Here is a 27850-nt window from a genome sequence, read left to right as displayed (position 1 = left end):
TTACAATAGTAAAATAGCCACAAAGCTAAACAACAAAATTATAAGTAAAATTAAAGCAGAAGACACAAAACGACAGTCAATAACACAACAAAAACAAACACAATCATGTACATTCAGTACCATAAGAACTACACAGGATAATCAGGAAAATAGAAGAGAAAGCACAAGATGGTACACAATGATATACAAGTACTAACTCACACATAAAATCACCTTCATTTTTAAAAGACAGGCCATAAACATAAATACACAACGGACAATTCGATCCAAAAATACACCCGAAAACTGACAAAAAACAGACATATACAAAAGCAGGTATATATCAGTTGCAGTGTAACACTTGCGGTGGTGGATACATGCAACATAAATGAGAGTTTGGAAATATAGGACAAACCACATTTGCAGAACACCTAAGAGAACACAATCACAACCCTACAACAAGAGAAGAAGACATGAAAATAATTAGAATTGACAATAAAAAACACTTCCTAATCTTGCAAGAAAATTACCACACACCGAAAACCACAGCAGAAAGGAAAACCCCGCTGAATGATTAAGTACACATGTCAGACAACTCATTGTTTACACTAACAGATAAAATGACCCTTATAGTAATAATGATAATACCACCCAAAAACCAAAACTCAAGTCCGCTGAACACCAAAACTTTCAACCACTCTCAGGCAGCTATTACATTCATATTCAACATTCTACAACTCGCATTGAATAACCAACTGCCCCCCTCCCCCTCCCCCCAAACACACACAAAATACTAATCCACTAATCCGTACGTATACACAATCTTTCACCACATACACACACACACACACACATATATATATATATATATATATATATATATATATATATATATATATATATATATATATATGGAGAGAGAGAAACATAACAGAAATGAATGGACGTTAGTGTTCAGCATCGGAACCTGTCGATAGATCCCGGGATCGAATCTTTACTTCTCAATATTACTCTCCACCTCTCAACTGGTCGAAGGGTCTCCACGTTAAATTGTAGGTCCCCTTTCCCCGATTGGACAACTTTGATAGATTAGAGACACGCAGGTCCAGTAGAAAGATGTGTACCAGTCCATTGAACCTCAGTACATTTTTTTATCATCAATAAACATAATTTTGTATGGAACTCTGACGGCGCGCAAACCAACTCGCTCTTTTCCATCTTCTTAATGGAAATATGTAGTTTTCTTTCTGTTGCTTTGGAAAGAGCTTTCACAGAGGACTTAAACGACATAATATGTATGCAACTTGATTTGATAATATTTGTAGTTTTGTTCCATAGTCAGGAGAAGAGATCACAAAAAAGTCTGCGCTATTAAACCAGATGAAAGTAAACACTACCTCTGGTAGGATTCGTATGTTTTTTGTTACGACTTTCATATAAAGTGCTCATATTGTTTGAGCGGTACATGCTATAAAACGAATCTCAACAGACAGTTTCGTCTGCACTTTTTGCAGCACAGGCCCATGTTATATGGCATTTCATGCCTTCAAGGGTCTTCGCTGTTTTCTTGTCGATCCCTTGTTTCAATTCTTCCAGTAGGTACAAGTCTAGAAGTCTTACGTCTTGTGAGCGTATAGAGCATTTTTTGGTTCCCCAACGACCAATCCATTTTCCTCCAAATGCTGTGTTACAGTCTGTCGTTATCTGCTCGGAATGGACGTACATCTGTCATACATGCTACTATCGCATGGACTGCCTTACGTCGAGCAGGATGTCTTCCAATAACTGTGGCAGCATATTTGTATGAAACTGTAGGTACGTATGGCCACGTAGAATGCAATCAATAAAACCGGGATCAATGAGACAGATTTTGGAAACCCCACACCACATACTGTATGACCAATGTCCTTGTTTATAGACTTTCTTCAGAGTGCATTTTCAGTTGATCAGTAGTGCAAATGACAGAATGATCTGTCCATCTGTAAACAAAATGTAGAAAAACCGTAGCACTTAGCAGTTTTGTAGACACCATTCCGAGAATTATAACCGATCTTAAAAGTCGTTGCCATGAGGGTGTTGATATAGGTAAATGTGGAAAGGATGAAAGGCGCGGGAATGTAATATTTGCAATACACTTTTCTCGTTGACACTACTCACACGGTCAAGCTGCCTCGTCTATTACTGCTGTTAAAATGTTAGTACCATCTCTTTCGTCTTTTGCTGCTTTTGGTTGGCTTATTTTATTCTTCACACTTCCAGTTACCGAGCGAGGTGGTTCAGTGGTTAGCGCTTTGGACGCACATTCGGGAAGACGAAAGTTCAAACCCGCGTCCGGCCATCCTGATTTAGGTTTTCCGTGATTTCCCTAAATTGCTTCAGATGACTGACGGGATGGTTCCTGTGAAACGGCACTGCCGACTTCCTAACCCATCATTTCCTAATCCGATAGGACCGATGACCTCGCTGTTTGGCCATCTCCCACGACTGGGCTAACCAATCGACACTTCCAGTTCCTTGAAATCTTTTTTATAATATTTGCAAAGACAGATCGTGACTGCTTGGCATTATGAGGATACTTTCCAGCATACATGTGAAGCACGGCTCTAAGACGTCAACAACTTTTGCCATAAACGACAACCATACCTACTTTTTCTACCATTGTTAAGGCTGCTTGAAGTCGTAAGCAACACAAGCCACCGCTTGGGATGCCAAGCTGAGAGGGGCGTCACAGCTGTACAATTTCTGAAAACGACAGATCACAATTAGTAGCAGCCATTTGGGGCACCAAGTTGAGAGGGGCGCCCTAGTGCGAGGTTTGTATACAGTGCATACCACAACGGGTGAAAATGTACGGGTGAAAAAAAGAAAACGTGGACGGGGATGTCGCTAATACAGGGTGGCGCACCATAAATCACCCGATTGATTTTTGATCCTTCAAGTATACTATTGGAACAATTGCTGTGCGCTCAACTTCGTGCAGTTCATAGAAATTACGCCAGATGTCATTGCGAGTTCATCGCTTTCGTTGTGCGTCTGCCATTTCAGTTTGCCGCGATGGCGCACAAGTGACAGTTGAGCGTTGCACAAAAGACGAAGATTCTGTTACTGTTCCTGGCGACGAAGAGCGTTACATTGATTCAAAGCAGGTTTATTGCTCATTTCGGCACACAATGGGCTCCCAGCCCACAGACAATACGCAGATTACATAAAAAATTTGAAGGTACTGGATTTGTTTTGGAGTGTCAGCGGCGGCTACATGCACGTACCGTGCAAAACATTGAAGCAGTTGAAAGTCTTTGACTCGTAGCCCAAGCAAATCAACAAGAAGAGCCAGTGCCGAATTGGGAATTTCACGCCGATCTGTACAAAAGGTTATTCAACCCGACCGTCGCTTGTATACAAACACGATGACTGTTGCGCAGGAGCTTACTGTGAGCGGAGACTGCATGGTGCGCAATCGAGCAAGACCAAGAGGCAATGCTACACAACACATGGTTTACTGACGAAGCTTATTTATACCTGAACGGTGTCGTGAAAAAATAGAACGCTCTATTCTGGGCACTTGAACCTCCTCGAATAATCCACATGAAAGACACCTACAGGAGAAAGTGTGCGTGTGGGTCGCAATTCAAGCCATGGAATGAACTGTCCGTTCTTCGATGCTGTCCGCAGCTCGTGGTTTCGAGGCGGCGTTCGCGCTTCCCGAACACGGGGTCCCGGGTTCGATTCCCGGCGGCGTCAGGGGTTTTCACCTGGCTCGAGATTACTGGGTATTTGTGTTGCTCTCATCAATTCATCATCATTCATGAAAGAGGCGAGTTGGGACTGAGAAAAGGTTGGGAATTTGTACGGGCGCTGGTAACAGAGCAGTTGAGTGCCCCGCAAATCAAAACATCACCATCATCATCTTCGATGCAACAGTAATGGGTGAACTCTATTTACACACGCTGCGAACCAGTTCTTTCCTCAACTCATGGCCTCATGCCTTCCATTCCAGACACAATGGTTCACGCAGGATGGAGCACGCCCCCATACTGCCAACGTTTTGCATGATATCGTACACGAAAGACTTGGCCTGAAGGGATTGTCAAACAGCTTTCCAGAAGGTTAGCTGGAGGAGAAATGTGGCCGCCCCACAGCCCGTACATCAACATATGTGACTTCTGCCTTTGGCGGTTCCTTAAAGAGAAGGTATGCCACAGAAAACCCGAAAATGCAGTGCAGCTTAGGGCCATCATTGTGGAGTTACGCCGCGCCATTCCAGAAGATTTGCGTCGGAGAGTCGTAATAAATGCACTTGACCGACTTGAAATTGTAAACGGCCGTCATATTGAACATGTGATTCGTTAGGTTGTATTTCCAAGCTGTATTCTTCACTTCTACATCAATAAATTATAATTACTGTCAACATCAAATGTGTTATTCATGAAACAAATCAGGTGGCTTATCGTGCTCCACCCTGTAGATAAGTCGCTTGCGTGGGAAAATGTTCTCAAAACGGCCCTGGTTATGAAACACATTGTGAAGGGATCAATAGCTTCGCGAGAAAGTTATCTGATCATTGCAACAGTAGAGAAAAAACTGATGGGCTTCAGTCTTACGAGATTTAGATCTTTGCTTACATTTGGTACATGAGGGCAGTAGTTTGTGGGTGTGGGTATGACCTTCAGTCCTGATTGTTTGTAGTGTTCTTATCTTCTTAGTGTTTCGGCATGTCCCATACGTGTTACTTCGTAGAAATCCCCTTCAAACGTTCCTTACAGTGCCACCTAAGAAATATACTTCCAATAAAAAAAAAACAAAGACGCCTCATTTATTCAGCAGCTATGAATTTTAAAAATTGCGTGCATACATCAATATACTTACAAGGGGCTGCGCCTACGTCGCAATTTATGTTATACAGGGCTTCGCCAGAAATGAAAGTGACGACAGCGGGAACTTCAAACGTCCAAACGTCTAGAAAAAAGTAGCATTTTTGTCAGGAAATAGTCAGGCATGAAACATTTACGTTAGCGTAGCTTCCAGGCAGCGGAAAGAGGATAGAACGGCAATCCGACGGTCATGAGGTTGCGTTCCGAAACGCAAACTTTTGTTGTTGTTATTATTATTATTATCAGCTTTTACGCCACACTGCAAATATAAATAGAAACAATGCTCAGTACATTGAATTTATTAATATTTTCATAGAAGGCGTGAAGAAAAAAGGAAAAGGAAAAAATTGAGATTGGAAATAAATTTTCAGGATAGGACTGTAAGGAATACACGGGGAATTCGTGTGTAAAATTAGATACAGTTGATGATTTACGCATGCTCGGATGATATTCATCGTAAAACCAGGGAAAGCTGTAATATTCTCGCCATCTTTCACACGTTATAAACTTTTTTTTTTTGTAATTACATAGTTGTTTGGAACTTTCTGGAAAAACAAATTTGGTCTACTTCCATAAAGGGTTCTCTCTCATCGCACAGTTTGGCAGCAAACCACGCGTAGCGCGCCATTTCGTCAAATATTGGCGAGGATAGCTGGTGATGTACAATGGTATGTATTTTGATGTAGTCTTCTCATTTCTTTTTCTCTCTCTAGATGAGTTACCATTAGTTCTGAAGTTTTATGTTCAAATTCTTTACTTGGCTATAAAAATAGAGATCGCATGGTTTAGACTAGCTGAGTGCATTAGACTGGCTGCGTGACGACCTCCTCCATCTTGAAAATACAATATATTTCGATTTTTTACAGGGTAACTAACGCAAAAACTGAAAATAAAAAATAAAAAGCATTCCGCTCAGAAAATCGACCCCACAACTTTCAGATTACCGTTCTGTACTCTCACATAAATAGCTCACACCTCGCCTGCCCCGCTCGAAACATGCAAATTTTTCTAAACGCTTGGTCATCTGGAGTATCCCACATCTGTCACTTTTGTTTCTGTCCAAGCCCTGCTTGTATAATAAACTATGACGAAATAGGTGATGAAGGCATGGTCTCCTTGTTAGTTCAAAGGGTTCTGTCACACTTAAATAGTTTCCCCAAACATTAATCAATACGGCTAGTTTTCCTTCCATCAAACAATAAAGCAACTTGTTCCATCTTCTCCTATTTATGCTCCTCGCTCTTTTCATTTCTCCGTTAGTCGCGTCACCCTCTTTCCCCTCATCTCCGTTCGCTTAGGAGAGAAGTCCAAATCTCAGATTTCTCAACCGAATAAAAACTCATTGTTTCGACTTTTGTACATAAGATATTTGTATCCAAAAAATCTGTGACGGTTTTCTGATACCACAGAAACAGGCTGCTCCTCATCAATTGAAAAAACTGAGACAAATTAGAAAACAAGTAATCTGTAAAAAACGTCCTGGGTGCCATATCAGGGAACTGGTTGGTTCTAAATGCGAAAAAGAAAGTTTTTTTTTCAAGTGCCATTAATTCTGAGAAACTGCGTTTTATTCGTGATAACGCCAGTACAGAAATACGATAGAACTGGAGTCAAAAAAACCATCTCATGTCTTTTAAATTTTTCTCTGAGAGATTAACAAAATTAAGTTCAAGGAAATCTTCCAATACCGACTTCTGTTTCTCACAAAACTCCGTTCTTGGGATCATATGTTTTACTGATACAGAGACAAAATTAATTTCATTCGGTGTGCAACACAAACTGTGCATCAACTAAATGAAGGACACCTGAACGTATGGCACTTGGAAATTGGACGGAAGCACTGCTTCGCGTAAAGACCATGCGCCCTCTAGTAATGCATGTTTTAAACGTTTTCTCCACGATTTGGCTCTTTTAACAAGTTTGGGATATGCAACAGACAAACGAAGGAAGAAGAAGGAAGGAAGACTGGCTTCAACGTCCCTTCGATATCGAGGTTATTGAAGCACAAGCTCGGATTGTGTCAAGGATTGGTATGGGAATCGGCCGTGCCCTTTCAAAGGAACCATCCCGGCATTTGCCTGGAGCGAGTTGGGGAAATCACTGAAAACCTAAATCTGGGTGGTCGGACGCGCATTCCACCGTCGCCCTGTCGAATGCGAATCGAATGTGCTAACCACTGCAGCACATCACTCGCATATCGCATTTTTTGGAAAAATGGCACTTCGATCGTTTGATATTTCTTCTCTTCAACTGTGTTCCTCTTTCCCTCCACCCTCTCCCCTCCCTTCCCCCCAACCCTTCCTCGACGACCATCGCTGCTAACTCTCGTACCTTAAATCTGTCTTCAAGTAGGTTGTTACTATTGCTGTATTCGTGAAGGACTGTAAACTGTGTTAACTTTTTCTTTCTTTCTGTACTTCAGTAGTTGGTATACGTTTTATAATGCTGCATGTTACACTACTGACCAATAAAATTGCTACACCAAGAAGAAATGCACATGATAAACGGGTATTCACTGGAGAAATATATTATGCTAGAACTGACATGTGATTACATTTTCACGCAATTTGGCTGGTGAGGAATCAGTACCCAACACAACCACCTCTGGCCGTAAAACGGCCTTGATACGCCTGGGCATTGAGTCAAACAGAGCTTGGATGGCGTGTACAGGTACAGCTGCCCATACAGCTTCAACACGATACCACAGTTCATCAAGAGTAGTGACTGGCGTATTGTGACGAGCCAGTTGCTCGGCCACCATTGACCAGATGTTTTCAATTCGTGAGAGATCTGGAGAATGTGCTAGCCAGTGGTGCAGTAGAACATTTACTGTATCCAGTAAGGCCCGTACAAGACCTGCAACATGCGGTCGTGAATTATCCTGCTGAAATGTAGGGTTTCGTAGGGATCGAATGAAGGGTAAAGCCACGGGTCGTAACACATCTGAAATGTAACGTCCACTGTTCAAAGTGTCATCAATGCGAACAAGAGGTGACCGAGACGTGTAACCAGTGGTACCCCATACCATGACGCCGGGTGATACGCCATTATGGCGATGACGAATACACGCTTCCAATGTGCGTTCACCGCGATATCGCTAAACACGGATGCAACCATCACGATGCTGTAAACAGAACCTGGATTCACCCGAAAAAAATGACGTTTTGCCATTCGTGAACCCAGGTTCGTCGTTGATTACACCACAGCAGGCGCTCCTGTCTGTGATGCAGCGTCAAGGGTAACCGCAGCCATGGTCTACGAGCTGATAGTCCATGCTGCTGCAAACGTCGTCGAACTGTTCGTGCAGATATTTGTTGTCTTGCAAACACCCCCAATTGTTGACTCAGGGATCGAGACGTGGCTGCACGGTCCGTTACAGCCATGGGGATAAGATGCCTGTCATCTCGATTGCTAGTGATACGAGGCCTTTGGGATCCAGCACGGCGTTCCGTATTACCCTCCTGAACCCACCGATTCCATATTCTGCTAACAGTCATTGGATCTCGACCAATGCGAGAAGCAATGTCGCGATACGATAATCCGAAATCGTGATAGGCTACAATCCGACCTTTATCAAAGTCGGAAACGTGATGGTACACATTTCTCCTCCTTACACGAGGCATCACAACAATGTTTCACCAGGCAACGCAAGTCAACTGCTGTTTGTGGATGAGAAATCGGTTGGAAACTTTCCTCATGTCAGCACGTCGTAAGTGTCGCCACCGGCGCCAACCTCGTGTGAATGCTCTGAAAAGCTAATCAGTTGCATATCACTGCATCTTCTTCCTGTCGGTTAAATATGGTGTCTGTAGCACGTAATCTTCGTGGTGTAGCAATTTTAATGGCCAGTAGTGTAGTTACGTCATATATCACCATGTTAAGCGCTAAAATTCGGAGCTCTCCTAGCGCAAGAGGGCTGCAAATATGTAGATGCTGTAAAGATGCTAACTGTTAATAACATTTGCTTGGTACACGAAAAGCCTGTACGGTCTCGTACCAATAAATAAATGTATCGAAGACTAAGGCTATACTGAGGATAAGAGTAAAAATAGATTTCCACGATGTTGTGGTATCCTATTTACATTTAAATACCCGTCGTGAATCAAGTGATTGTGTGTTCCACAGAGTTCGAGGAGGTCGTCAAAGAGACACCACTAGATGCCATTCAAGATGAAAGCCCCAATCTTGAAGACGAAGCGCCTGTGCTTGAGGAAGAAGCGCCTGGGCCTGAGGATGTAGCACCTGCGCTTGAGAAAGAAGCGCCTGGGCTCGAGGATATAGTGCCTGCTCTTGAGGATGAAGCGCCTGCGGAGCAAGCTCAAGGTGCAGAGAAAGGAGAGGAAAAACCAGCATCGCAGGCAGAGGAATCACCACCGCAAATTATTGAGCCATCATCATCAGCAGAGGGTGGTTTGCGGTGAGTCACCATGTCATTCCATATAGATGATACCTGCCAGAAAAGGTTAGGGTGCGGTAAGTAGCGAAATCACTTGTTTGGAAAAAATAGGCAAGAGGGCAGGGATTAGTTTAACATGGGGGCGGCCGGCCGGAGTGGCCGAGCGGTTCCTGGCACTACAGTCTGGAGCCGCGCGACCGCTACGGTCGCTGGTTCGAATCCTGCCTCGGGTACGGATGTGTGTGATGTCCTTAGGTTAGTTAGGTTTAAGTAGTTCTGAGTTCTAGAGGACTGATGATCTCAGTCCTATAGTGCTCAGAACCATTTGAACAATTTTTTTGAACATAGGGGCGTCCAAAAAAAGAAGAAGTGTGAAGTTATGATAAATTGAATGTTTTCAATCTGAACCTCCTGCCACACGATGCTATTCTCTCATTGGTCTATCCCATTGCTTTTTTTTCTCTTCTCAGCATTTATTGTTAGTAGTGCTAAGTATATCATGCATGGCTCAAAAATACTCGTCTTCATACAGTTCGGCCCACGTAACTTAAAAGGATGGCCATCCGTGGTTTAACAACTGATTCGTCCTCTATTTTAGCAGACAATGAAACGAATGTGGTATGACTTTTTAAGATTTTATGAGACGTCTGACTTGTTCCTTACAGTATTAGGGAGAAGGTTTTAATAAGTTATGATAAATGATTAGCCAGCCACCTGAGTTATTTCATTAATCTGTACTCCGTAGAGCAGCTAGGATTTTCACCCTGAACTCATAAGGTGAGTTTTCTGTAACGCATACTACGAGGTGGGGTCTCTGGGACACCTATGTTTAAACTGATATTTAAGGCGCAAGTCATATGAAGTTTTTAGTATAAGTTATATAACATTTATTTTTACGATTATTTAAGTGTCGTTTAAATACTGATTGTTGCTTTTATTTCACTAAATAAAGCCTGAAGTATTTTACTTGATCACACAAAATAACATACGTTTGTACGTTGTTTTAAATAGTGCACATAAACTAGCTGAAAAATTATAGTATCATTGTAGCAGGTAAATTTTAAAACACAAATTCCAGGGTCTAAACTCGCTCGTAGAAATTGCACTCGCTAGGTACAAAGAGAAAGTGTGCTCAGTTGACATTCAGAGCTGGTACTTGCATTTTTCACTATTAAAACTCAGAAGACGTTTCATTGAAACTGAAAAGTATTTCGTCGGAGAAATAGAAAGGTCTCCATCACAGATCGTCCGCAGCTCGTGGTCTTGTGGCTAGCGTTGCTGCCTCTGGATCACTGGGTCCCGGGTTCGAGATTTCCGGGTTGGAGATTTCCTCTGCCCTCATCATGTCTCTGTCCTCTTCATTTCATCATCATCATCATCATCATTATCATCATCATCATCATCATCATCATCATCATCATTCGTGACAGTGGCAAGATGGGACTGCGTAAAAATTTTGACTGTGTAAAAACTGGGACTTCGTACTGGCGCTGATGACCGCGCAGTTGAGCGCCCCACAAACCAAACATCACAAACCAAACATCTGCATCCCAGTTGTATTGAAGTTCTTCCTCATGCCCCTCTTGTTCGCCAGAAGAACCGTTGTCACTGGCTATATATACTTCCATTGACATCAAACTCAGGATCGTTAAAACTGATAAATTTCCGCCAGCAAATTTTGTGCTATATTGAAGAAAACAGGCATGTAGTTCACAAAACCCCTTAGGAGATCCCGACACGTGTCAATAACAAACAGAGATAGCTACAATGAAAGTGAATAGTAGGCTTGTCGATTTAAGGAGAAAAGGAGGGGAGCAGGGGTGGGGAACAACATAGGAGCATTCCGCAACAACTGACCTTGGAGACCGAGCTCGGAAATTTTCGCTTGATCTGAGAGACCAAACCTTGTGAGTTAACCCGCGAAGTAGCAAGGGGAGAGGTGGTAGTTTCCAACCACCTTTTGAAGATTTTGAATCTAGTCAGTTACTCTATATTTTTAAAATTTTCACGAAAAGAATTTATCGTTTTCATGAGTTCTTCCTCTAGATTCCATATATATTTAAAATTTTTGAGTTAACTGAAGAATTTAAGTCTCAGTAGCACATGTCACTTTCCCCAATGTATATCGCTGCTACGGTCGCAGGTTCGAATCCTACATCGGGCATGGATGTGTGTGATGTCCTTAGGTTAGTTAGATTTAAGTAGTTCGAAGTCTAGGGGACTGATTACCTCAGATGTTAAGTTCCATAGTACGTAGAGTCCAATGTATATCGTATTCAGTATTTACAGGTTCAGGGCCTTACTTACGCATCAGTATCTCTTTAAAAAGTACGTTGATAGTGAAAGCCAAGAACAATGAAAAAAAAATGCCTTTGTAAATAATTTTTTGTGTTGCTCATCAAGTGATTGAAAGTAAAGTGACACTGTTAAGAGTGTGCTGAAAGGTATTTTTAGGTTCTGTAGCCTACTTAAACATCAGTACCTCTTTAAAAAGTATTTTGCTAAAATAATCCAACAAAAATTAACGAATTTTATTTTTGTTTAATTTTTTCGGTTGGGCATGAAGTAGCCACGTCCTCAGTGGCTTGGTAATGTGCGTTACAGAAAATGCCTTTGTATTGCTAGGGTTAGGGGTTAATAGAACATTTTAAAACTGGTAAAGGGAAAGCTGAAATTTTTAAATTTTTGACATGTGACCAGATAGGTGAATATGCGTGCAAATGAGAAAGAGTATTTCTAATTGTAAGAGAAATTATATTTCACGAATTTTTAATTTGACTGTTTACACCTTATTTGTCTCGGACTGTTTTAGTAAGGGTGCTAATTAGCTCGCTCTTTAACATCCTAAACACAAAGAACACATACACACACACACGTACAAACAAACATACTCACTCATTCACACACACACCCACACACACACACACACACACACTAAATGGGCCTAAAGAATAACAAGGCAGTACGATTAATTTATTAATTTGGACAGGCAGTGAGTTACGCCTCGCGGCTTAGCCGCGCGGTCTGGGGCGCCTTGTCACGGTCAATGCGGCTCACCCGTCGGAGGTTCGAGTCCTCCCTCGGGCATGGGTGTGTGTGTTGTACATAGCGGAAGTTAGTTTCAGTTAGATTAAGTAGTGTGTAGACTTAGGGACCGATGACCTCAGCAATTTGGTCCCACAAGACCTTACCACAAATTTCCAGTTCCAGGCAGTGAGTGCATCCACGCTTCATGGTCCTACCTTCTGTCTACGAGAAGCAGCTATGGATTGCATTTGTCACAGCCATTTCTAGTGTCATTTCGTCTCGGTAGCATCACAATATGTTACTACCGAGCAGATGTCCATGGAAGTTGTTGCAGCTGTGTTTTCACCGCTCGCTTACGTTCAACAATGAAGTTCTTGTTACTTCGCTCCGGTATTGTAGGATCTCCAACGCCGGCGAGAACAAAAATGCTATTAATTTGATAGAAGTCTTCAGATTTGTGCCAAGTAAGGATTGGAGCGGGGTGGACGAAGCAAACAAAAGGAAGGTGGAGGGGATATGTAATTTACTTGCCCTCTAGCCAATACTTTTGCTGCTACCATCTCTCAGGTGTCACGGTCAGCTGTGTGCATGAAAAGGAAGTCAAGATTAAGCTTTCTGTGCCTGATTAAAATAATATTATGGGAACATTTAAAAGTTGAGCCTTTGGACAGCTATACTCTGTTCATGCAAGCTGAATCCTCATGTAAGTAAACGTGTTTCTGACAGTGCTCACCGACTGCTTTGCTCAAGCATTTGGGTTTGTAAGAAAACTGGAAGTAAGTCTGACTTAAGGTAGGTAGTTAGATAGTTAGTTGCGTGTTACACAGACCATTTGAACGATTCTTTTATCGAAATTTAGGTACCTTGTTGTTTTAGCGCGAATGAAACTCTCACATTTACTAAAGCATCTAAAGTCGTAAATTACTTGCTAACCACAGCGGTAAACGTCTAATATATTGGATGTATTAAATCTCGTTGGACAGTTAGTTGCACTGTGCAGGGATCTAAAGCACAGCGTCAACGACTTAGAGCGTGTAGCGCGTAAGCATGTTCTTGGCAATTGTTGATATTGTGGTGAACCAATTTTATCTATATCTGTAGGTCCACATTGTTTATATGAAAATTCACGAAAAGCTGATTCACCGATTTCTCGGATATTCATTTCCCTATGGGCCCAAGGCACAAAGCATAATAATTTTGAACCTCTAATTTTGGTCTGCGCTGCTTAACTGTTACCTGGGGTTGCCAATGTAATTTAGTGTCTACACCAAGAACGTAATGCTAGTACTTCGTAATCGGAGGTATATCGGCAGTTACATGTGATCCTCAGGTAGCAGAATATAAATAATGAGCCGACCGGAGTGCCCAAGCGGTTCTAGGTGCTACAGTCTGGAACCGCGCGACAGCTACAGTCTCAGGTTCGAATCCTGCCTCGGTCATGGATGTGTGTGATGTTCTTAGGTTAGTTAGGTTTAAGTAGTTCTAAGTTCTAGGGGACTGATGACCTCAGCAGTTAAGTCCCATAGTGCTCAGAGCCATTTTGAATATAAATAATGAATGTGACATTGACAAAGAGCATGAAGTTTGGAATAGGTCATAATTGTGTATGTGGTGCATTTAATAATTGTCCTTTACGTTCTGTTTTCACATTAATTACAGATTTTACAAAAGACGCTGTTGGTACTAGCTTATGTATGAAAATTTTGGAATTAAGATCAGCAATAAATATAATCCTTATGACTAATATTTCGTAATATACAGCGGTTACAATATTTTTTTTCGTAGGGAAGACAGGATGTTGAGACTAGGTTAAAAACAATTCAGTCCTATGATGCGTTTGGTTTGACTACAAATTCAGTTTTCACAAACATCTATTTTCCTCAAAGCTTTGTGTCTGCGCTTTGGGCCCTTATGCTTCTCAGCGCCGCAGTTAATACAAAATAGCTTCCGTAAACAATAAGATATTGATTATGTTTTATTTTGGGGATTTTTAGAACATCTACAGGATTTGTAATTATTATCTACAATAACTACATGATACATTTAATTTGTCTTTTAAAACATCCTACCTTTACACACTACTCTCTCAAGACATGCTTTTGCCACTTCTAGTACTGTGTCCCTGTACCTTGTCCATTCCTTTTCCAATGACTGTAATTGACTACATTCAACTAACTGGTCCCTTTCTGAAAACACTGTTATGTACTTGTGCCTGATTTCCTTATCCTGAAGTTTCTCCACTCTTATCATCCTACATATGGACCTAATCTGCACTTTTGGCCTCACAATACTAATTTCACTGCAGATTAAATAGGGACCAGCGTCATCAAAGAATCCCCTGAATCCACGTGTGTCCCTCAACAGCCTTCCTGAATTCCTGATCTGTTATTATATAGTCAATGACAGATCTGGTTCCCCTGCCTACCCAAGTATACCGGCGAGTGTTCTTATGTTAAAAAAAAAAGAGTTTGTGATTACTAAGCCCATACTGGCACAGAAATCCAAGAGTTGTTTTCCGTTCCTGTTGGCCTCCATATCCTCTCCAAATTTACCCATAACCTTTTCATACCTTTCTGTTGGATTTCCAATCTACATCTACATTTATACTCCGCAAGCCACCCAATGGTGTTTGGCGGAGGGCACTTTACGTGTCACTGTCATTACCTCCCTTTCCTGTTCCAGTCGCGTATCGTTCGCGGGAAGAACGACTGCCAGAAAGCCTCCGTGCGCGCTCGAATCTCTCTAATTTTACATTCGTGATCTCCTCTGGAGATATAAGTAAGGGGAAGCAATATATTCGATACCTCATCCGGAAACGCACCCTCTCGAAACCTGGACAGCAAGCTACACCGCGATGCAGAGCGCCTCTCTTGCAGAGTCTGCCACTTGAGTTTGCTAAACATCTCCGTAACGCTATCACGCTTACCAAATAACCTTTGGATCTTCTCTATCTTATCTGTCAACCCGACCTGGTACGGATCCCACACTGATGAGCAATAATCAAGTATAGGTCGAAGGTGTGTTTTGTAAGCCACCTCCTTTGCTGAGGGACTACATTTTCTAAGGACTCTCCCAATGAATCTTAACCTGGCACCCGTCTTACCAACAATTAATTTTATATGATCATTACCAACAATTAATTTTATATGATCATTCCACTTTTTAATTTTATATGATCATTCCACTTCAGATCATTCCCCACGCATACTCAAAGATATTTTACAGAAGTAACGAGCAAAAAACATGTTCTAAAATTCTACAACAGATCGACGTCAGAGATATAGGTCTATAGTTTTGCGCATCTGATCGACGACCCTTCTTGAAGACTGGGAACACCTGTTCTCTTTTCCAATCATTTGGAACCTTCCGTTCCTCTAGAGACTTGCGGTACACGGCTGTTAGAAGGGGGGCAAGTTCTTTCGCGTACTCTGTGTAGAATCGAATTGGTATCCCGTCAGGTCCAGTGGACTTTCCTTTGTTGAGTGATTCCAGTTGCTTTTCTATTCCTTGGACCCTTATTTGGATGTCACCCATTTTTCTTTTGTGCGAGGATTTAGAGGAGGAACGGCAATGCGATCTTCTTCTGTGAAACAGCTTTGGAAAACGGTGTTTAGAATTTCAGCTTTATGCGTTTCATCCTCTGTTTCAATGCCATCATCATCCCGGAGTGTCTGGATATGCTGCTTCGAGCTACTTACTGATTTAACGTAAGACCAGAACTTCCTAGGATTTTCTGTCAAGTCGATACATAGAATTCTACTTTCTAATTCACAGAACGCTTCATGCATACCCCTCCTTACGCTAACTTTGACATCGTTTAGCTTCTGTTTGTCTGAGAGGTTTTGGCTGCGTTTAAACTTGCAGTGAAGCTCTCTTTGTTTTCGTAGTAGTTCCCTAACTTTGTTGTTGAACCAAGGTGGGTTTTTCCCGTCCCTCACAGTTTCACTCGGCATTTACCTTTCTAAAACGCATTTTACGATTGCCTTGAACTTTTTCCATAAACACTCAACATTGTCAGTGTCGGAACAGAAATTTTCGTTTTGATCTGTTAGGTAGTCTGAAATCTGCCTTTTATTACTCTTGCTAAACAGATAAACCTTCCTCCCTTTTTTTTATATTCCTGTTAACTTCCATATTCAGGGATGCTGCAACGGCCTTATGATCACTGATTCCCTCTTCTGCCCTTACAGAGTCGAAAAGTTCGGGTCTGTTTGTTATCAGAAGGTCCAAGATGTTATCTCCACGAGTCGGTTCTCTGTTTAATTGCTCGAGGTAATTTTCGGATAGTGCACTCAGTATAATGTCACTCAATGCTCTGTCCCTACCACCCGTCCTAAACATCTGAGTGTCCCACTCTATATCTGGTAAATTGAAATCTCCACCTAAGACTATAACATGCTGAGGAAATTTATGTGAAATGTATTCCAGGTTTTCTCTCAGTTGCCACTAATGCTGCTGAGGCGGGGATGTCGACAAAAGGAGCCAATTATTAACCTAGCTCGGTTGTTGAGTGTAACCTCCACCCATAATAATTCACAGGAACTATCCACTTCTACTTCACTTCAAGATAAACTACTATTAACAGCGACAAACACGCCACCTCCGGTTGCATGCAATCTATCATTTCTAAACACCATCTGTGCCTTTGTAAAAATTTCGGAAGAATTCATCTCTAGCTTCAGCCAGCTTTCCGTACCTATAACGATTAAAATCATCACTGAGTGCGTCATAAAAACTATCCATCTTATCTTGATCTGTCCCTTCACAATGCCAATATACTGACACAATCCTAATTTTCTTGCTAGACACTGTCAAATATATCCTCATCAGTTCATATTATTTATGGATCATATGTTGAGAACAATAGACTGGCTGGGTGAGGTTGAGATATGTGAACACAAAACAAGCAGTCTCGCATATGCGGATGGCTTAGTTGTGATGGCAGATTCGATTGAAAGTTTGCAAAGTAATATTTCAGAGCTAGATCAGAAATGTAAGGACTGTGGTATGAAGATTAGCACCTCCAAAACGAAAGTAAGGTCAGTGGGAAAGAGATATAAACGGATTGAGTGCCAAATAGAAGGAACAAAGTTAGAACAGGTGGACGGTTTCAAGTACTTAGGATGCATATTCTCACAGGATGGCAGCATAGTGAAAGAACTGAAGCGAGATGTAGCAAAGCTAATGCAGTGAGCGCTCAATTCCGATCTACTCCCTTCTGCAAGAAGGAAGTAAGTACCAGGACTAAGTTATCTGTGCATCGTTCAATCTTTCGACCAACTTTGTTGTATGGGAGCGAAAGCTGGGAGGATTCAGGTTACCTTATCAATAAAGTTGAGGTTACGGATATGAAAGTAGGTAGATGGGAACAATGGTAGGAGGGTGTCCACAAAGAGGAAATGAAAGAAAAACTGGGAATGAACTCTATAGATGTAGCAGTCAGGGCAAACAGGCTTAGATGGTGGGGTCATGTTACACGCATGGGAGAAGGTCAGGAGGTGTCGGGGTAGACCAAGGAAAAGGTACCTGGTTTCGGTTAAGAATGATTTTGAAGTAATAGGCTTAACATCAGAAGAGGCGCCAATGTTAGCACTGAATAGGGGACCATGGAGGAATTTTATAATGCTCCAGACTGAACGCTGAAAGGCATAATCAGTCTTAAATGATGATGATGATTAAAAATATTTTTCATCAAAAGTCCATTGAAGTTCACTGAAGTAATATTCGTCAGTAATGATTCGGTTTTGTTAAACCTGTACTATCTGATGAAAAGTGTCTTGATGCCCTGACCACTAAATGTTACGAGAGTGTTGTGTTGTCATTAGAGAAGCTCTAACAGCAGAGTGGATCAGTCCCTAGTGCTCAGTGACTTCGAACATCAACGAACATGCCACCTGAGTATCAAATGAATCATGGACATTTCAGTCCTTCTAATTCTTCCGAAGTCGACTGTTGGTGATGTTACTGTGAAGCGAAAATGCGAAGGAACAACCACAGCTGAACCAAGACCGGGTAGATCTCATGTACTGACGGATAAGCACAGTCCGCGTGTGCTTTCGATCAGATAGTGTATATTTATTAACTGTGTGGCGTATTGTCCGATTGAAATGTACGAGGGGCAATTCTTTGAGTGTGCGTACAGTGCAGACATGACACGAGGAAATGGCTAGTTCTTACGAACAACTGGCGACAGTTGAGCTTTGATTCTTGCTCGGCAAGAACGCAGCAGAAACTGTTGCGATGATTCAGACAGCCTACAAAGATCGTGCTCTTAGTAAAACGCAAGTGTACGAATGGTTTTCTCGGTTTAAAAAAGGGAGATATGGTGGTTGAAGATCAGCCCCGTTCCGGTCAACCTTCAACTGCTCGAAGCGAAGACCACATCGACAAAATCCGTGATCTCATGAGTGAAGATCGACGCAGGACAATCGATCAACTATAGAACTTGTCCAGGTTATCCTGGAGCTCAATTCAGCACATCTTGGCCATCGATTTGTGGATGCGACGAATGGCAGCAAAATTCGTGCCGAAGCTTCTTACTGGAGATCAAAGGGATCATTGTGTTCAAGCCTGTCTCGAAGTGAAGGACGCGTTCAAAGATGATCCACATTTTTTCAACAAAATCATTACAGGTGATGAATCATGGTGCTATGGGTACGATCCAAAAAGTAAACAACAGTCATCACAATGGAAGTCACCTGGCTCACCTCGACCAAAAAAGTTCGACAAGTGAAATACAATGTGAAAACGATGTTGATCTGTTTTTTTGACATCAAAGGGATCGTACATTCTGAATTTGTCCCTGAAAACCAGACAGTAAACCAACAATTCTATTTGGCGCTTATCTGCACAACTGTTCACATACACTATGTGATCAAAAGTATACGGACACCTGGCTGAAGTTCGTGGCGCCCTCCATCGGTAATGCCGGAATATGGTGCTGTCCCACCCTTAGCCTTGATGACGGCTTCCACTCTCGCAGGCGTACGTTCAGTCAGGTGCTGGAAGGCTTCTAGGGGAATGGCAGCCCATTCTTCATGGAGTGTTGCACTGAGCAGAGGTATCGACGTCGGTCGGTGAGACTTGGCACAAAGTCGGCGTTCGAAAACGTCCCATAGGTGTTCTGTAGGATTCAGGTCAGGACTCTGTGCAGGCCAGTCCATTACAGGGATGTTAATGTCGTGTAACCACCCCGCCACAGGCCGTGTATTATGAACAGGTGCTCCATCGTATTGAAAGAGGCAACATCATTATAGGCCTGTGCTGTGATAGTGCTACGCAAAACAACAAGGGGTGCAAGCCCCCTCCATGAAAAACACACCATAACCCTACCACCTCCGAATTTTACTTTCGGCACTGCACACGCTGGCAGATGACGTTCACCGGGCTCTCACCCTGCCCTCAGATCGCCACATTGTGTACCGTGAGTCGTCACTACACACAACGTTTTTCCACTGTTCAATCGTCCAATGCTTACTCTCCTTACACCAAGCGAGGCGTCGTTTGGCATCTACCGGGACGTGAACAGCTGCTCGGCCATAAAATCAAGTTTACTCACCTCCCGCCTAAGTGTCATAGCACTTGCAGTGGATCCTGATGCGGTTTGGAATTCCTGTGTGATGTTGCGGATAGATGTCTGCCTATTACACATTACGATCGTCTTCAACTGTCGGCGGTCTCTGTGAGTCAACAGACGAGGTCGGCCTGTACGATTTTGTGCTGTATGTCCCTTCGCGTTTCCACTTCATTATCACATCGGAAACAATTGACCTAGAGATGTTTAGGAGTATGGAAATCTCGCGTACAGGCGTATGGCGCAAATGACACCCAGTCACCTGACCACATTCGAAGTCCGTGAGTTCCGCGGAGCGCCCCATTCTGCTCTCTCACGATGTCTAATGACTACTGAGGTCTCTGATATATAGTACCTGGCAGTAGGTGGCAGCCAATGCACCTAATATGAAAAACGTATGTTTTTGGGGGTGTCCGGATACTTTAGATAAGACAGTATAGATGAGGTTTATTGTAAGATATAAGCTTCTACTATTTTAAGACAGATAGTTTTTTTTTTATTTCAAAGTGTGTATAGTGGTTTCTACTGCAGCCTCAAACTCATTTTACAATACACTATCATAGTTGTAACTCGTGTTATTTTCTTCTGATGTACAAAATTCGAGTAACGGTAACTGCTTTTTCATATATAATGAAAAACATTGCCAATGATATGACGCTGCAGTATGTATGTTGATTACTAGTCTGGCGCATAGTCGCGTAGTGCATTACGTCACATGTCAACCTGGACAGGTAGTACCGCAGACTCCACAATACTGTTTCAGTCAAACTGCATAAAATGCAGCGTCGGCCATGGGGTGTAGGATGTGTAAGCCGGTTATTCGGCTTTGCTCGGCCCTTCTCGGAAGTAACGGAACAGTGCTACATTTCATTTAGCATTGCGGTGCGGTATTTTTCGGTCGGCGCAACTCTCTGAGTTATGCAGAATCGTGTTGTCAGAACTGTTTAACCTTCACTGTTTGTTCGTGGAACGAAGGAAGACTATAGAAACTCCATATGTTACTGCGAAGTACGAAGATTAAGTCAAGGGGCATGCCTAGAACGATTTTTCATTTTAACACTCGCTACTATCTAGTTTATTAAGGAAAAAGGAGTGCAGGAACGAAAATTAGAACGTCGGAAATGGAGGGCAGAATCTGCATTTGCCGGCCGCAGTGGCCGAGCGGTTCTAGGCGCTGCAGTCTGGAACCGTTTGACCACTACGGTCGCAGGTTCGAATCCTTCCCCGGGCATGGATGTGTGTGATTTTTTTTAATTCGACTACATTCCATTACCCTCGTTTTTCTTTTGTTGATGTTCATCTTATTCCCTCCTTTCAAGACGCTATCCATTCCGTTCAACTGCTCTTCCAATTTCTTTGCTGTCTCTGACGGAATTACACTGTCATCGGCGAACCTCAACATTTTTATTTCTTCTCCATGGATTGTAATACGTACTCCGACTTTTTCTTTTGTTTCCTTCACTGCTTGCTCAATATACATATTGAATAACATCGGGCAGAGGCTACAACCCTGTCTCACTCCCTTCCCAACCACTGCTTCCCTTTCATGCCTCTCGACTCTTTATAACTGCCATTTGGTTTCTGTACAAATTGTAAATTGCCTTTCGTTCCCTGTATTTTACCCCTGCCACCTTCAGAATCTGAAAGAGAGTATTCCAGTCAACATTGTCAAAAGCTTTCTCTAAGTCTACAAATGCTAGAAACGTAGGTTTGCCTTTCCTTAATCTGGCTTCCAAGATAAGTCGTAGGGTCAGTATTGCCTCAGGTGTTCCAATATTTCTACGGACTCCAAACTGATCTTCTACTAGTTTTTCCATTCGTCTGTAAAGAATTCGCTTTAGTATTTTGCAGCTGTGACTTATTAAACTGATAGTTCGGTAATTTTCACATCTTTCAACACCTGCTTTCTTTGGGATTGGAATTATTATGTTCTTCTTGAAGTCTGAGGGTATTTCGCCTGTCTCATACATCTTGCTCACCAAATGGTAGAGTTTTGTCAGGGCTGGCTCTCCCAAGGTTGTCAGTATTTCTAATGCACTGTTGTCTACCCCCGGGGCCTTGTTTCGACGCAGGTCTTTCAGTGCTCTGTCAAACTTAATGCTCTGAAATTTTACACCATCTTCAAAAGTATTTACCCAAACATTATGAAAAGCAGTAATTGTGTACACGCAAAGTTAGATTTCGTTGCCAAAAATGGTGTAAGACATAACGTAGCGTCGAACTAATTATGTCTCTCATCCAAATTGTTCTGGGTCACCAGGAAGGTGTCCGCCCCTGGTAGCTGAATGCTCAACGCGGCGGAATGTCATACCTAACAGCCCGGGTTCGATTCCCTGCTGGGTCGCAGGTTTTCTCCGCTCAGGGACTGGGTGTTGTGTTGTCCTTATCATCCTTACTTCATCCCCAACGACACGCAACTCGCCGAAGTGGCGTCAACTCGAAAGACTTGCACCAGGCGAACGGTCTACCCGACGGGACGCCCTAGCCACTCGGCATTTATTTACCAAGAAGGTTGGCAGACATAAAAAAACATTGAATTTGCTCACTGGGCGTGTTGCTCGTTCTGACAAATCTTGTCTTGCTGACAACCATTGCATTGGACTCTTGACTTGAAGTAACATGGCTCACATGCTGCACTAGAAAACACACATTGACATTACTGCCAATCTAACGTGGAGCTTAAAGTGCACTTGTCAACACGAGATACCGAAATAAACAATGTTTTGCCAAGGTCAAAGACCTGTATCCGACAACTTATGCATTACTCGTAATTTTATGCATATTTTGTACGTTGAACTTACTATGGAAAAATACAGGCAGAAGTTGACTACAGAGTCTTGCGAGGTAATTACAAGAGATCTTTTTCCAAAACATTTATAGATAACATACGCACCTTCAGTAGAGCCTGTGTTTAATGTCGGAACACAGGAACCAAGAAGCAACTCTTGTCCTCAGTATAATGAAGATCATATTCTTATTTATGACTTAGCAGATCTTGTATCCTGTCAATCCATTCAAAAGAACTCTGTGTAGTGAAATATTTAAAAATGTCTACCGTAAAGAGTTCTGTTGAATCGCTCCACAATTGATGCTTTCAACATAGAAAAAAAGATGAATACTGATTTTACGTGAGCTGCTTGATGTGATCGCTACCTAAATGTGATTCCTACTACTTTTGCCCTGTATGTCGTGCACATGAAATTACCGTTCACTTTTTCAGCTTACATGCTGATTATATTAAAGTTACGACCATTACACCAACTATATGAGTTTCATACAGTACCCATGCTTTCTGACAATCTTGCATTATGCCAGTCCATTTGAAAAAACTTCGTGCAGTGAAATGTTTAAAGATGTTTACCCTTAGGAGTTCTAATGAATCGCTCTACAATGCTGCGTTTCCTCTTATGAAAGTACCTTACAGTACAGTACGAGTATAATGTCTTTTCTGGAGACTAGAAATCTACTCTGTAGGAATCAACATGGGTTTCGAAAAAGACAGTCGTGTGAAATCCAGCTCGCGCTATTCGTCCACGAGACTCAGAGGGCCTTAGACACGGGTTCACAGGTAGATGCCGTGTTTCTTGACTTCCGCAAGGCGTTTGACACAGTTCCCCACCGTCGTTTAATGAACAAAGTAAGAGCATACGGACTATCAGATCAATTGTGTGATTGGATTGAGGAGTTCCTAGATAACAGAACGCAGCATGTCATTCTCAATGGAGAGAAGTCTTCCGAAGTAAGAGTGATTTCAGGTGTGCCGCAGGGGAGTGTCATAGGACCGTTGCTATTCACAATATACATAAATGACCTGGTGGATGACATAGGAAGTTCACTGAGACTTTTTGCAGATGATGCTGTGGTGTATCGAGAGGTTGCAACAATGGAAAATTGTACTGAAATGCAGGAGGATCTGCAGCGAATTGACGCATGGTGCACGGAATGGCAATTGAATCTCAATGTAGATAAGTGTAATGTGCTGCGAATACATATAAAGATAGGTCCCTTATCATTTAGCTACAAAATAGCAGGTCAGCAACTGGAAGCAGTTAATTCCATAAATTATCTGGGAGTACGCATTAGGAGTGATTTAAAATGGAATGATCATATAAAGCTGATCGTCGGTAAAGCAGATGCCACACTGAGATTCATTGGAAGAATCCTAAGGAAATGCAATCCGATAACAAAGGAAGTAGGTTACAGTACGCTTGTTCGCCCACTGCTTGAATACTGCTCAGCAGTGTGGGTTCCGCACCAGATAGGGTTGATAGAAGAGATAGAGAAAATCTAACGGAGAGCAGCGCGCTTCGTTACAGGATCATTTAGTAATCGCGAAAGCGTGACGGAGATGATAGATAAACTCCAGTGGAAGACTCTGCAGGAGAGACGCTCAGTAGCTCGGTAGGGGCTTTTGTTAAAGTTTCGAGAACATACCTTCACCGAAGAGTCAAGCAGTATATTGCTCCCTCCTACGTATATCTTGCGAAGAGACCATGAGGATAAAATCAGAGAGCTTAGTGCCCACACAGGCATACCGACAATCCTCCTTTCCACGAACAATACGAGACTGAGAAGGGAGAATCGATAGAGGTACTTAGGGTACCCTCCGCCACACACCGTCAGGTGGCTTGCGGAGTATGGATGTAGATGTAGATGTAGATGTAGATGTAGATACAGGGCGATTAAAAACATCCAAATAGTATTTGTTTGCTATAATCAAAAGTATTTCTCTGAAAAATTTTATAACGGATGTAACGTGTACTGTTTCAAAGTACTTTAGAGAGTACACAACGGGTCATAAATTAATTATTATCCGCATCGAAATTGTTCTCTAATGCTTGTCAAGCGTCACAAAACCGAACTCACTGATTGAACATTTTGGTTGTTCCGCGAAGTCTTTGTCCTCCTGACCTCACTGCATTTGACTCTCGTAGCACGGCGTAATATGACGCACATGATTCGTTGGAAAACAAACATGCACACAACTTTTGATCCACCGCTTAAAGTGACCTCGTCAGTGAGAATTACCAAAGTAAACAATTTATTCCCTCGTCAAAAACTCTCTTATTATTCATTCAATACTCGTAATTTACTCATGTTTTTGATGTTAAACTTGTTATGGAAAATAAATAGCAAAAGTTAACTACAAAATTCTCGATGAGTGAAGTTTTGAGACATGTGTTGTTGCATTAGTTTTTGAGGCAGCAGCATTAATTGCAGACACTATTAAAGATGCATGTTTAGACTGAAAACGTTGTGGAAAATGTTCTCTTGTACTTATCTTACAGACGTTAGGTATATGAAATTAAACCCAGAAGCCTTTTTAATGACAAGATAAACTGTAGAAACAAAGGTAAGACCCCATGAAAATTAAGAAAGCTACAAAATGCTTTGTAAGGGAATACTGTTATCAAATTGTAAATTAGAATTTCGGCCAAGGAACACATGGAAAAAGTTGATGAGTCTTGATACCTCGATTTTACTACACATACTTCAAGAGACCAGCGGTTCAGAGAGAGTTCTACTGAATTTTCAGAATTAAGTCAGATCTCTCTAGTGGAAGCACACTTTTGTGCTCCGGATGGCAAAAGCTACTTATTGCTTGAAATTGTATATGTTCTGTAGTGAATTTCGATTGTCTCCACAAGGATATAATACAGTTTGTATTTAGTTTTTGGGGTAAGCTGATACATTTTCAGAGCAATCTGATGCATTTTTACGGCAAGTTGATACGTTTTTGGGATAATTTGATACATTTTTGTGGCATGCTGATAAATCTTTTGAGACTGTTGATACAGTTTCAGGCCAAACTGATAAATTTATGATTGGCAACTCATATTCTGCCTTATGTAACACCTTCGACACAGCTGACACATTTCTTCTTCTTTTATCTAAGTTTGTGCCAGATTCTAGCCACAGTAAAAGTACGTTCAATTTGAAGAACATCTCTCTCTGGTGCATAATAATCCAGAACACAATATGTTTTAGTTATATGAATAGCAAAATCCAATTTCATGTTCACTGGTCACTGGAAAGCATAGCATTTGTTCGACAATATGTGAACAATAACTGTTACTGAACATTTCGTAAATGAAAATGTAAGTGCAGACAAGAAAAATTGATTCATAGTACATAAAACTAAGTCTGGCACTAGATTTGAGATTTTATATTCTCTTGTTATCTTAACTTTTTAGAGTGTGACTGTAACTGACTTCATAAACCACTTATGAAAGGGTGTAACACAAGCTACCACTCCACATAGCACAGGGTCATAGTGCTGAGTGTGACAAGTTGTAGCCTGTCATAATCAGCTGCCAAAATATGCCACCTATTTACTCAAGACTGGCAACCTGTATTCCTCTCTTTCCAGTTTTGAAATAGTTTCGATGTGTTACTTACATTTTGTACACAATAATGTATGACTTAAATGCACTTAACGTAAGCTGACCAGTGACTGTATTTTTCTATATAAACTTTTCGATGTATCTGCAGGAACCTACTTCATTTCAAAGTACCAAATAAGTACGAGGGTTGACTGAAAAGTAGTGCCTCCACCTTCGCAACCCTTCAACCGTTGGCGTCATTTCTATGCGGCAGGTACTGGTTTGTTCCGAAGCCTCTTCTCTACAGCTCTAGTTGGCGGGAAGCCTCAGCATTGAGCGGTTGTGTTGTTACAGTGTAAAGTATGGAACCCTGCGCACACGGTCGGTCAATGCGATTTTCGCAACGTGCAGTCATTGAATTCTTGACAGCAGAAGGTGTCACCCCAAAGGAGATTCATCAGAGAATGAAAGCAACTTATGGTGATTGTGTTGATGTGAGTACTGTGAGTTGTTGGGCGAGTAAGTTTAAAGGCAATTTGCATGCAAAATTTTATAATCGAGGGTGTCAATGGCATTGCTGAATTCTAAGAAGAACATGATATTTGTCTCTCGTGGAATCTGGGCAAGCCGTAGGTAATCTGTTACTTTTATTAAGGCAGATGAGCAGTGATGTTTACGTAAGCCTGATTGGTATTCGTCTAGTAGGTTGTTCGTATTTAGGTAGTTTCTTAGCTGGTGGCAGATTATATATTTTAAGGGCTTGGACTGTGCAGGAAGAATACAAGTAGATCGGTAATCAGAGGGTGCTGCAACAGCGCCCTTTTTAGGTATTGGCTTAGCTAGTCCCTGTTTCCAGGCCTCAGAAAAACACTTGTGGTTAAAGGGTGCTTGAAGACATCTGTTATAGTGGGCAGTAGATAGTCAATAACAAGCTTCATCACTTGGACTGTAATGCCATCGTGGCCAATAGATGCTGGTCTCCAGACGCAATGCCTTTTTTTGACAGTGTTGCTTTAGATAGATTTTTTTCGTAGCTACAGTCGTTTATCCCCACGAAGTAATAACTGTATCTCGGTTCCGTTTGTCGTTCAACTGTCGTTGTTGGTAATGTAAAGTACCGGTTCAGTTCATCGGCTGGGACAATGAGATCAACTGCAGCTTTTACTTTGATTCTGCGAACACCAATAGGGTTTTCCCGTAGAACAGTTTTCCGTTGTCAGTTAATTTATGGTCACGCCTGAGCATTGGATTTCACACAGCTTGACTGAGTCTGTTCCGCTTACGATTTTCAGGCGTGGGGCGCTATTTGTAGGCTCGATGTGCAGCGTCTTTGAGATTCATCAGTTGTTTTTAGTTCTTCTGTTACCGAAGGTGCAGGTTTGCCTCTTACTTAAGGGGTATATCTGTCATATAGTTGAGAAAACCCACGAAATTTCTCTTCATGTTCGAGAAAGGAGCAGATGACGTCCCCAGGCTAATTCTCGTACCTGGATTGCAAGTTCAGATAAATTAATGCGTTTGAAGTCTGAGTATGTAGTTATGTGGGTTCATTTCTGGGACATTCTAGCGATTATGTCACGAAGATTATGTCATGGATGCATATAACTGAAAAGTGAAAGCTGATCTGTTTGGGAATTTCGTTGCAGAAATATCTGCGAGAGGGTGACTACTGTGTGTATGA

The 27850-nt window shown here is 41.9% G+C and overlaps 1 protein-coding gene across 2 annotated transcripts in view; it reads left to right on the top strand.

The window, feature by feature from the left end:
* LOC126284692 (coiled-coil domain-containing protein 96-like) overlaps positions 1 to 27850 on the top strand; it is a 141731-nt gene that overhangs the window by 10778 nt on the left and 103103 nt on the right. For both annotated transcript variants that reach the window (XM_049983816.1, XM_049983817.1), the window contains exon 2: positions 8976 to 9267. In XM_049983816.1, coding sequence (XP_049839773.1) covers positions 8976 to 9267 — 292 coding nt within the window. The remainder of the gene's footprint in view (positions 1 to 8975; positions 9268 to 27850) is intronic.

Source organism: Schistocerca gregaria, chromosome 8 (genome assembly GCF_023897955.1).
Source record: "Schistocerca gregaria isolate iqSchGreg1 chromosome 8, iqSchGreg1.2, whole genome shotgun sequence".
In the NCBI taxonomy this organism is placed as follows: Eukaryota; Metazoa; Arthropoda; class Insecta; order Orthoptera; family Acrididae; genus Schistocerca; species Schistocerca gregaria.
Note: the sequence above shows the minus strand (reverse complement) of the source record. Positions and strands in the feature narration are given on the sequence as shown.